Genomic DNA, 13,280 nt, shown 5'->3' with positions numbered 1-13,280 from the left:
AACGACATAAGGGTGAGGAATTAATGACAGAATTTTCATTTTTGGGTGAACTAACCCTGTAATCCAAACGCTTTACACCTGCCGACTTTAATAACTCCATGAACTCGATCACTTTATGAGCCAAGCACAAACAACAAGCCCCTTCAAATAACTGGACATGGCGACACTTCCCTGTGAAGCAGCCATACAAACATAAAACTTCTGTACACACACAACCATACACTGATTTAAAAGGACTCTTTTCATGAGCAAACACTCGTTTTCTTCATCAAATGTCTCGTTCTCTTTCAGCGTCTCACCTTGATTGTTGGTGGTTGCAGGGGCTCGTGGTCCGAGTGTGGTGATTGACGGAGTTCTCCTCGCTGTGAAGGGAAGACACACAGGGTTCAAAAATATATTCCATAAAAAAATATTTCCCAGCAGACAAAAATATTACAAACTTGGAAATCTTTAATTGCATACACACAGGATTCTCCGAATGGAATCTAATCAAATTGAATAATAATAAATATGCTTATTAGTAGTGGTAACATTTTTATTTCTATTGTTTATTATTATTATTTTAATTATAAAAATGTAGAATTACAATTGTCCGGTAAACAAAAATCATATTTCTTAATTATAATACATTTTATATACACTACAAGTTACACTTATCATATTTATGAGCTTTAGACATTTCAAATCCTCAAGCTTTAAACTTCTGCGCACAAAAAGATTGGAAATTATACGTTTGAGAAATACTCGTTCACACCCAGGATGATAATAATGACTATATAAAACGATATATGGTTCTAAAAATCATTTTAAATATAAATGAATAGCAGAGTCAAAAAAAGCACTCGAGCATTTAAAGTGACAGACGACAAAACTGCAGCGCTTATAATAAACAGAGCGATGTTGTCTGCTTGTGTGGACACTAATATCGTTATCATTATAGTTATCGTTCTTGGTGTGAACGGGTCTCAAGACTAAACATTCAGCCGCATCTGTTGGTCATGTGAGCACTGCAGACTTACGGCACTTGGGGACGTCACAGAGCTCCCAGGTCAGCTTAGAACCTTTATAGACGTGACACCAGGGGCCGAGGTCACCGTCCGGGTTCCTGTGTGTGAAAACAGCCAGAGAGTCAGAGTTTGACCGGCTTTCTTTTGCTTCGGGAATGGCTAGGCAGAGTTTTTACCACACTTAAAGGAACACGCCACTATTTTTGAAAATATGCTAATTTTCCAGCTCCCCGAAAACTCACCGTTTTCGAATCTGTTCAGCCGAACTCCGGGTCTGGCGGTAGCACTTTTAGCATAGCTTAGCATAGATCATTGAATCGGATTAGACCGTTAGCATCTCGCTCAAAAAATGACCAAAGAGTTTCAATATTTTTCCTATTTAAAACTTGACACTGAAGATTAGGTTGTCACGTTGGTTATGTTGATAGAAGTGAGAAGTTTTCATTTTCCGTTGGTCTTAGTACACAATGTAACTAAGAGTCAAGTTTTAAATAGGAAAAATATTGAAATTCTTTAGTCATTTTTGAGCGAGATGCTAACGGTCTAATCCAATTCAATTATGTATGCTAAGCTATGCTAAAAGTTCTGTTTAACTCTAGGGGAGTCGGAAAATGAGCCTATTTTCAAAAATAGTGGAGTGTTCCTTTAAATTAGGGGTGCACCGATCCGACTTTTTCAGTCCCGATACCGATACCGATGCCTGGGCTTTGTGTATCTGTCGATACCCGATACCGATCCGATATATTGTTGAATTAATAATAAACTGTATATCTTCCACCTTATACCTTCCTTGAAGAGACTAAAGGCACCAGACTTTACTAACTAAACATAACTAAGACAAAATAACAGATGTATGTAAGGTGTTGAATTCTTATTTATTTAAAAAACAATTGTGCATTCAAATCTAAAATAGAATGTAATCTAACTTCTTTAAATAAATAAAATGTAGCAGTGGAAACAAAAAACAGTGTATTGGTCAAACAAACAATAGTAATCTGACAGTTACCAAACATTTTTTACACTACAGATAATTGTTTTGGTATATAATCATATCAATATTAAAAAGTAGCATTACAAATTAACAAATAGTCTAATTTTCTGCCATATGCAATTTAATAAAAATTTTCAGCTAGCTAATAACAACTTTGTTCTGGTTTCACCTCACTCCAGATTAAATGATTGTAGGCTAGGCCTTTTTATTTTACTACACATTGTCAACAGAAATAAGATGAAATACTGTTGATAATTAAAAATAATTCTTACTACCCACTCTTGCTAAATTGGGTAAGCACACTTGTGTTCTCATTTCAGTTGCGTTCTGAGTAAATTAATAAACTGAGTTCATGAGTTCAGTGTTGGACAGATCAGTTGTTCTGGCCAGTCGTTAAAATGATTCGGTTCAAAGGAGTCATTAGGTCACGAATCGGACATTAGCAGACGCGTTGTGTGCGAATCCCGTCTGTTAGAACATCGCGAAAGATGTCAACACACAGAAAACACTTCATAACTGGATATAATTTGTCTCCCGCTTATTGAAAGTATGCTTTATGTCAGCTGGTCAGAGAAGAGTCAATGTTTTTTGAGCGCAATTCACACCCAGTGATAATTCAAGGACAAAATTGTCCGAATGTGTCACGTGCAACATGGTTTCGGTCTTCCGAGCTTTTGATTTGGATTAATATGTGAAATATGAGAGCGAACACTGATTATTTTGAAGACCCAGAGAGCGCGCGCGGGGGAGGAGCTCTCAGATCGGTCTCTCTGTCACTCAGTCACAAGCGCAGCATCTGTTCTACATCACTCGTAAATCACAATAACTCATCAAATTAGGCTTTGGCCGTCAAAAAAATGTCAATGCAGGAAAGACCCTGACTTTGCAGTAATACCCTCGAAACAGCGACGAACTAGTTGGCGTGGCAAGCGTGAAATATCTCCTCCACACAGCCGACTCTCTGGCTCGCTCCCTTCTAGCATGCGACACACGTGAAGCTGACGAATGACGTAGGTTCTGCTGCGACGGAAAAAAACACCTGGATCGGCTTGTGGATCTGTTAATTTTTCCGATCCCCGATCCAGCTATTTTGTCAGTATCGCGGCCGATATCCGATCCTAATATCGGATCGGTGCACCCCTACTTTAAATGTTGTTAAGAGTTGTTGTTGGGCACAGTCACTGTGTTTACGATATTCAATGATACTCCAAAACATTACTATTTTACAACACACAACCTTTAATAACAGTAGTAAGATAAAATGCACAAATGCTTAATAAGTACTTACATTTATTACTAATAAGAGTAATCATAATAAACAATATTTTGATTATAGGTCGGTTTTATTTACACAAATGTGTATTTCTGCTTGAACTTATTGTGATTGTTCGTTATTTAAAGAGGTTTATTAGAGGTAAAAAAAAAAGTGTGAGTTTTTATGAAATTACAAACAAATTCGTCATGTGATACATGCATCACAAAATGTTTTAGTAATCAAAAAGAATGTATAATTCATTTAAATCATGAAAGTTATACAATTTATCAACACTTTATTGAAATGTTAACAAAAATGACATATTTAGGGCCCTATGACATATGTGTAATTTTTCCCAAATTCCATTTTTTTCCATTTTAATTTTTCTGGATTCATTTTTTTTCCATATAAATTTTTTTGGCCTCCATTTTAATGGTAAAATTAAATTTTAGTAATAAAAAAGAATGTATAATTAATTCAACTTATACAATTTATTAAAAGGTACACAAAAAATACATACTGTATTTAGGGCCCTATGAAATATGTTTTGATTTACACAGAATTTGGTAAAAATAAATTACCAAATTCTGTGTTTTCTGTTTTAAATGTGCTTAATTACATTATAATAATAATAATAATAATAATCAAAAAGCATGTCTAATTAATTAAATAAATAAAAAAACAGCTTAATGTATTACCTTTTGTAGGGCCCTACAATAATAATTAATAATAATTTAGTTTTTTCAAAAATTCTGTATTGTGTATTAATTTTTTTCTGGCAATCAAATGAAGGCATAAAACATTAATTTAATTTATCTTTTAATTATTTGAAATTAAACTTTTTTTGTGCTGCACAACAAACTTGGAAGAACATTTTTGATTATTCCTTAAAAGAATTAAAGTTTTAATAACAGTTTATTATTATTATCATAATTATTTTCAGTATTATAATTATTACATTGAGACGTAGCTACATTCTACTGTACAACAGTAATGTATTTCTTTCACAACTTCTTCAAGTTAATCCGAACTTTTATTTTGACAGGTTGCCGTGAAAACCTTTGAGTTTTTATGACTGGATTCTGCGATTCCGTACGCGTTTTGTGGAAATCATAGGGCCCTAAGAAATGCTTAATGTTGAAGCATTTCTAATTGAATTGAATATATAATTGACTGTACCTGCAGAAGTTGTGGCTGCTGATGCCCGTCTCTCTGGCGTCGGATCTCCATGCGTTGTAGATCTTAAGAGACACAGCGGGTGAATCCCACGGCAGACACTTCAAACCGCTGCGTGTGACGGCTTTCGTCCCTCTGTAGGTCCGACCTGATCCCTGCGCACACTCTAAATAGGGGTCTGACACCATAACACAGCACACAACATTAGTACACACTACATGTGTATGGATGTTTGTGTGTGTGTGTGTGTGTGTGTGTGTGCTGAATGATTGTACCTATGATGCAGGTCGGCACAGAGCAGAACTCCCATGAGATCTGAGCCTTTTTATACACATAACACCAGGGTTTACTGTCTCCATCTGGATTCCTGAGGAATAAAACACCCAAAACACTATTAACACTCACCAAAAACACAATGCACAAAAGCAATACGCCATTGATTTTAGTTTTCGAGTTAAAAGCATGGAGACATCAGTTTGCAAACTGCACGGAAAAGCGATATGATGAAATGCATCCATGTCATGCATGGATTAGTGAATGCTGGAAGAGGAAGAGCATGTGCACCTGCAGTGGTTGTGGTTGCCCAGTCCCAGTGTGTTGGCCTCGGGTCTCCTGGCAGTGAACTTCTTTCCTCGAAGTGAGCTGGAATTCCAGTTAATACACTCCAGTCCTGAAATGCTCATGCTCCAGGTGCCACGGTAACCTGACCCCTGACCCCTCACACATCGCTCACCGGTGTCTAAAAGAAGCAAGGAAGAAATGCAGACGGTATTCAGCTACAAGCCACTAACAAAAGATGACTAACTAACAATACCAGAAACATTAGGTTATAATAGCTATACTAATTGTACTAGCAGGTAACAATACTAAAAGTTATACTAGTTAGTTATACAAATTTTACTAGTGACTAATACTAAAATGGTAAGTTACACTAATTGTACTACCAACTAATAATTCTAAAAAAATAGTAAGTTATACCAGCTATAATTTTTTACAAGCAACTAACAATTTTACAAGCCATTATCAATACTAAAACATTATTCTAGTTATAGTAATTTTACAAGCCCCTAACAATACTAAAACGTTATACTTGTTATAGTAATTTTACAAGCCCCTAACAATACTAAAACGTTATACTAGTTATAGTAATTTTACAAGCCCCTAACAATACTAAAACGTTATACTTGTTATAGTAATTTTACAAGCCCCTAACAATACTAAAACGTTATACTAGTTATAGTAATTTTACAAGCCCCTAACAATACTAAAACGTTATACTTGTTATAGTAATTTTACAAGCCCCTAACAATACTAAAACGTTATACTAGTTATAGTAATTTTACAAGCCCCTAACAATACTAAAACGTTATACTAGTTATAGTAATTTTACAAGCCCCTAACAATACTAAAACGTTATACTTGTTATAGTAATTTTACAAGCCCCTAACAATACTAAAACGTTATACTAGTTATAGTAATTTTACAAGCCCCTAACAATACTAAAACGTTATACTAGTTATAGTAATTTTACAAGCCCCTAACAATACTAAAACGTTATACTAGTTATAGTAATTTTACAAGCCCCTAACAATACTAAAACGTTATACTAGTTATAGTAATTTTACAAGCCCCTAACAATACTAAAACGTTATACTAGTTATAGTAATTTTACAAGCCCCTAACAATACTAAAACGTTATACTTGTTATAGTAATTTTACAAGCCCCTAACAATACTAAAACGTTATACTAGTTATAGTAATTTTACAAGCCCCTAACAATACTAAAACGTTATACTTGTTATAGTAATTTTACAAGCCCCTAACAATACTAAAACGTTATACTAGTTATAGTAATTTTACAAGCCCCTAACAATACTAAAACGTTATACTTGTTATAGTAATTTTACAAGCCCCTAACAATACTAAAACGTTATACTAGTTATAGTAATTTTACAAGCCCCTAACAATACTAAAACGTTATACTTGTTATAGTAATTTTACAAGCCCCTAACAATACTAAAACGTTATACTAGTTATAGTAATTTTACAAGCCCCTAACAATACTAAAACGTTATACTTGTTATAGTAATTTTACAAGCCCCTAACAATACTAAAACGTTATACTAGTTATAGTAATTTTACAAGCCCCTAACAATACTAAAACGTTATACTAGTTATAGTAATTTTACAAGCCCCTAACAATACTAAAACGTTATACTAGTTATAGTAATTTTACAAGCCCCTAACAATACTAAAACGTTATACTAGTTATAGTAATTTTACAAGCCCCTAACAATACTAAAACGTTATACTAGTTATAGTAATTTTACAAGCCCCTAACAATACTAAAACGTTATACTTGTTATAGTAATTTTACAAGCCCCTAACAATACTAAAACGTTATACTAGTTATAGTAATTTTACAAGCCCCTAACAATACTAAAACGTTATACTAGTTATAGTAATTTTACTAGCCCCTAACAATACTAAAACGTTACACTAGTTATAGTAATTTTACTAGCCCCTAACAATACTAAAACGTTATACTAGTTATAGTAATTTTACAAGCCCCTAACAATACTAAAACGTTATACTAGTTATAGTAATTTTACAAGCCCCTAACAATACTAAAACGTTATACTAGTTATAGTAATTTTACTAGCCCCTAACAATACTAAAACGTTATACTAGTTATAGTAATTTTACAAGCCCCTAACAATACTAAAACGTTATACTAGTTATAGTAATTTTACAAGCCCCTAACAATACTAAAACGTTATACTAGTTATAGTAATTTTACTAGCCCCTAAAAATACTAAAACGTTATAATAGTTATAGTAATTTTACTAGCCCCTAAAAATACTAAAACGTTATATTAGTTATAGTAATTTTACTAGCCCCTAACAATACTAAAACGTTATACTAGTTATAGTAATTTTACTAGCCCTTAAAAATACTAAAACGTTATACTATTTATAGTAATTTTTACAAGCCCCTAACAATACTAAAACGTTATACTAGTTATAGTAATTTTACAAGCCCCTAACAATACTAAAACGTTATACTAGTTATAGTAATTTTACTAGCCCCTAACAATACTAAAACGTTATACTAGTTATAGTAATTTTACAAGCCCCTAACAATACTAAAACGTTATACTAGTTATAGTAATTTTACAAGCCCCTAACAATACTAAAACGTTATACTAGTTATAGTAATTTTACTAGCCCCTAACAATACTAAAACGTTATACTAGTTATAGTAATTTTACAAGCCCCTAACAATACTAAAACGTTATACTAGTTATAGTAATTTTACAAGCCCCTAACAATACTAAAACGTTATACTAGTTATAGTAATTTTACTAGCCCCTAACAATACTAAAACGTTATACTAGTTATAGTAATTTTACTAGCCCCTAACAATACTAAAATGTTACACTAGTTATAGTAATTTTACTAGCCCCTAACAATACTAAAACGTTATTCTAGTTATAGTAATTTTACTAGCCCCTAACAATACTAAAACGTTATACTAGTTATAGTAATTTTACTAGCCCCTAAAAATACTAAAACGTTATACTAGTTATAGTAATTTTACTAGCCCCTAAAAATACTAAAACGTTATATTAGTTATAGTAATTTTACAAGCCCCTAACAATACTAAAACGTTATTCTAGTTATAGTAATTGTACTAGCCACTAACAATACTAAAACGTTATACTAGTTATAGTAATTTTACTAGCCACTAACAATACTAAAACGTTATTCTAGTTATAGTAATTTTACAAAACGTTATTCTAGTTATAGTAATTTTACTACCCACTAACAATACTAAAACGTTATTCTAGTTATAGTAATTGTACTAGCCACTAACAATACTAAAACGTTATACTAGTTATAGTAATTGTACTAGCCACTAACAATACTAAAACGTTGTTCTAGTTATAGTAATTTTACTAGCCACTAACAATACTAAAACGTTATTCTAGTTATAGTAATTTTACTACCCACTAACAATACTAAAACGTTATTCTAATTATAGTAATTTTACTACCCACTAACAATACTAAAACGTTATTCTAATTATAGTAATTTTACTACCCACTAACAATACTAAAACGTAATACTAGTTATAGTAATTTTACTAGCCACTAACAATACTAAAACGTTATACTAGTTATAGTAATTTTACTAGCCACTAACAATACTAAAACGTTATTCTAGTTATAGTAATTTTACTAGCCACTAACAATACTAAAACGTTATACTAGTTATAGTAATTTGACTAGCCACTAACAATACTAAAACGTTATTCTAGTTATAGTAATTTTACTACCCACTAACAATACTAAAACGTTACACTAGTTATAGTAATTTTACTATCCACTAACAATACTAAATATAGTTAGCAGCAGTTCTAATAGCAAACATGTATTTTGCTGAAATGCTGAAATGCTGCAGACTCACTGATTTCACACTGTGTGCCTGTGAAGCCTGGCGGACACTGGCAGATGAAGTCACTGGAGTAAACGGCCTCTTTACACGTGCCTCCATTATAACACTTAGACACTAAACACCCTGAGGGACAGAAAGAAAAACAGAATTATACATATCTGTGTGTAAATTCATATCCTGTGGACTATTTCTGACTTTAATAAATGATATATGCTGCTCTGTGTGACATTTCTATAGTAAAATGCTTGGTATATTTTTGGTCTTTCCAAAGTATTCGTAATTAATTGGGTGTAAAGTGGTTTTTATAATGATTACATCATGTTATATTTAGAAATAGAACAACTTTTACAACACTCCGGATCAATAAATTGTGGTCAAGTCGTAATACTATTGCCGTGCCATAATTCAAAATGACACGTGTTTTTAATTCCAGGGATTTTTCCGTGATTTCAGAGCACAGGATGAGAAAATCGTCTGGATCTGCTTGAGCGAGTGACTCATGGGGAGGTGACGCTCTATGATTTTAAATTATTAAAACGGGGTGTTTTTTTTCTCTGTGTATCTTCTTACTGTAACGTTTTATTGTGTATTTTCATCTTCCCCTGTTTCTATTTTTTTTTTGTATGTATTGTATTTTTTGTTTTATGTTATAATACATAAAAAAAAATAAAAAAAAAGATAGAAACGCTTTGATTAAATATAACGACAATAAACACACGACTGCAAAAAAAAAAAAACCAAAAAAACACGGGGTGGTTTTTCATCCAGAGGACACACACTCACACTCACAGAAATACATATATTTTATATACACTTATTATTTTATTTATAAAATAATGATTCTCTCCTTTAAAAGGTTTAGTTTACTCACTGGTCACTGGTATCTCATGACAGCGGACTCTTCCTCGTACGGCGCAGCGGCAGAATTCAACTTTCGGACCCCTCGATCGCAGCCACGTCGCCCCTATGTCTCTGACCGCAGCCGAATCATTGTCCACACAAGCTTCTGACACACAAAATGACACGGAAATGGACACATAATGATTGTGGTCAGGGGTAGATGCAAATTAAATGACTCATGCTTTCTATTTCACATCAGAAACACAGACTGGGGAAGAACAGGGAGGACAGAAGTGAAATGAGGACAAAGGTGAGGCTGTGTTGCTTCATTGTTTTTGTTCTGAATGCTTTTGTGTGACATTAATGCTTTTCCCTGCTTACACTGCGCCCCCTTGTGGACAACATGAACAACAACACACTGAGGAAATGTTTGGGATGGCACACCGGTAGTATGGTACCCAAAATGTATGCAGTATTTTTGACCCAGATCTTGTATTGCCAATGCAAGAGTCCAGCACTCTGTCAAGTCTCCTCCAGCACACCCCAAAGACTTTCAGTGAGTTTAAGGTCTGAAATGATTCTTTCAACCATTCTTTCACATTCTGAGCCAGATGAATCTTGTCATCCTGGAATATGGCCATGATGTGACACCATCCAATTTTGTGTCAAAAATATATTTCTGCAGTAATAATATGTATAACTTTTTTATTACATATTGTCCCCTGGCACAAAAACAGTAGGAGTTTTTAAATGAATGAATCTTAATTAGGGGGACAGTTCATGTGAATAAATACATTTAAACTAGATACAACAATCTTAATTGACATTTAACCGTGTTGAAAACAGCACATTATAACGGGGACTCGAATCAGTGAATCGTTCATTTACACGAACTGTTCGAACGAACCGATTCACAATAACGATTCGCGGTATATTTAGCGCAAATTGATTCATTAGAACGAATCTCGTCGTTTTACTCGTAGCAGGTAAAAGTAGCTTGTTATTGGAAAAGCCACACTAATAAATTGCAGAATAACACAGACGTCTATAATGTATCCCTACACTAATGAAAGAAGTTAGTAGCTTAACAGCCAAAAGAAGCTAACACTTCAAAGAGACATTTAGACACAAAAGCCAACTGAATGCTTAAGCCAGCCTCGTTTAAACTTCATTAAGCCTGTATTAAGCAACAGAAAAGTACTCAATGATTATTTGAAGTGAAAATAAACCTTGTTTTACGTCAGAAAATAGAAACAGTCGAACGAAGCATCTCTTGCGCTGTTCGCTTACGTTGCCTAACGATTGCGTAACTCAGAACACGCCCACCAGGTACGCATAGAACAATATGATTGGCTGATGAACACGACAATCTGAAGTTATACTATGCTAAATATCCAGCTCCTGCAGAGTTCAGCGCCAACCCCAATTAAACACACCCAAACCAGCTAACCAAGGTATTCATACTATAGAAACTTACTGACAGGTGTGTTGAGGCAAGTTGGAGCTAGTTTGAACACACCTGTGGGCGGGACTTAAACTTAAAGGCACAGAACAAATTCTGATTGGGCACATTTTTCGCCGCTATCTGTTTGTACACTCGGCTGTATCCGAAATCACATACTTCCCTACTATATAGTACTCAAGATAGTATGCGATTTTGGAAGCAGCCAGGGGACAGAATCGGAATATGAAAGTGATAGAAAAAAACAAATAAATGTGATGAAAAGGGAAGAGATTTATTTGTTTATATTTATTGACGTTACACCAGCAGAAGTGCTGGCCATGTTCACCAGCAAACGGGAAAATAGCGTTCTGCACAGACTATATACATACTGCAGATATAGAGCCCTATCATACACCGGTGTTTTTTGCTAGTTTCAGCCCGACGCAGTTCTCATGTTCACGTCCAGCTCCACATTGTTTAAATATCAAATGCAATGGCGTCATCTGCTCACCCATGGGCGTCTGGTCTGAACATCAGGTGTGTTCAGGAGCACTGTTGGAGCGTTGCTATGACCATTGACCAACACACACCTGCTCTAAAGTCAATAGCGCAGTATTTGTTGTGTTATTTAAAGTTGCAGTGTGTAATATTTACGAAGATCTATTGACAGAAATGCAATATAATATACATAACTATGTTTTCAGTGGAGTATAAAGACCTTACATAATGAACCGTTATGTTTTTATTACCTTAGAATGAGAATTACCTTAGAATTTCTATCTACACACACTGCGGGTCCCCTTACAGTGAAGTCGCCATTTTGCGCCGCCATGTTTCTACTGTAGCCCTAAATGGACAAACTTCTCTACAGAGAGAAGCTACTCTCTGCTGTCTCAGACGACGACGTCTTTGTCCTTTGTCGGCCACCGTAGCTTCATTATGTGCTTTGAAAGGGAGGGGTGAGCGATGGGCGGTTGCAATTCACAACCTCACCACTAGATGCCGCTAAAGTTTACATGCTGCACCTTTAAATGGCGTGTACACTCTCCTTAAAGGGATAGTTCACCCAAAAATGAAAATTAGCCCATAATTTACTCACCCTCAAGTCATCCGAGGTGTATATGACATTCTTCTTTCAGACGAATAAAATCTGAGTTATATTACAAAAGTCCAGGCTAATCCAAGCATTAGAACTGGATTCATAGTTGCTCTGAAGTCCATAAAAAGTGCATCTGTCCATCATATAACTGCTCCACGCAGCTCTGGGGTGTTAAAGGGTAACTAAACCCTAAACCAACTTTTTTTAGTTAATGATCTGTAATACTGGGGCTTTATTAATGCTGTTCATTGATTCGAGTAAATGTTTTGACATTTGAGTATAAAGTGTTTTAATTCTATAAAATATGGTGTAAAACCGCCAAAGTGCTGCCCTCTTAAGGTTGAACGGTGGCTACTGCAGTTGAATTTTCCTATTGGACGTTGTGGTACATCGTGACGTAGGATGGTACCTCCAACGGCTCACTATCCGCGCCCTGGCACGAGCTCACCACGCCCTCAGAAATGTTTCCCCCAATCACATGATGAGAACGGCTTCACTCCAGTATGAACTGTCATATTACATGAAGTAAACATTATGAATGAAACTCACTTGACACTTGCTTTAACATTGTATTGAAGAAAATACGGTTAAATAATGCAGTTGTCAGTACACGTCAGGCTTTTCTTGCGATATTATTGCCGCCCGTCATGTGTACAGATCATTTTCATACATGAGACGCGCTTTCAAACCCTGACACGCAAGTGGTTGCCGCGGACGCAGATAGATTAGGTCGGTTCTCTTGCGCGGCTGCTTCACTAGCATCGTCGGCATCGGGAGTTAACGCAGTTTGAGCAGCGGCTCGCATTGATAAGGCTCCGGGTTTGTGTCTGTTACAGACAATCCACCCTCCTCCACTTCAGGTGAAGGTAGGAGAAATGACCGCTCTGTTGCAAAGCTGGCGTCACTCCAGTCATTCTCCATCTTTGCGACTCGCGAGTCTGACAGCTGTCAATCAACCCGTCACTGCGGGTCTCAGGTGCCCGCCCTCCGCTCAGCCCCGCCCTCGGTTCG

At 35.2% G+C, this 13,280-nt stretch overlaps 1 protein-coding gene across 4 annotated transcripts in view; it reads right to left on the bottom strand.

The window, feature by feature from the left end:
- Positions 1-13,280, bottom strand: part of plat (plasminogen activator, tissue) — a 37,740-nt gene that overhangs the window by 15,378 nt on the left and 9,082 nt on the right. For 2 of the 4 annotated variants that reach the window (XM_079827461.1, XM_079827462.1), the window contains exons 4-10: positions 9,758-9,892; positions 8,899-9,009; positions 4,994-5,168; positions 4,705-4,796; positions 4,433-4,607; positions 1,020-1,105; positions 300-362 (exon numbers count right to left, since the gene is read on the bottom strand). In XM_079827461.1, coding sequence (XP_079683587.1) covers positions 300-362; positions 1,020-1,105; positions 4,433-4,607; positions 4,705-4,796; positions 4,994-5,168; positions 8,899-9,009; positions 9,758-9,892 — 837 coding nt within the window. The remainder of the gene's footprint in view (positions 1-299; positions 363-1,019; positions 1,106-4,432; positions 4,608-4,704; positions 4,797-4,993; positions 5,169-8,898; positions 9,010-9,757; positions 9,893-13,280) is intronic. The other 2 variants (XM_079827460.1, XM_079827463.1) reach the window with 1 other exon arrangement.

This window comes from Gobio gobio (genome assembly GCF_949357685.1).
Source record: "Gobio gobio genome assembly, chromosome: 10".
In the NCBI taxonomy this organism is placed as follows: domain Eukaryota; kingdom Metazoa; phylum Chordata; class Actinopteri; order Cypriniformes; family Gobionidae; genus Gobio; species Gobio gobio.
Note: the sequence above shows the minus strand (reverse complement) of the source record. Positions and strands in the feature narration are given on the sequence as shown.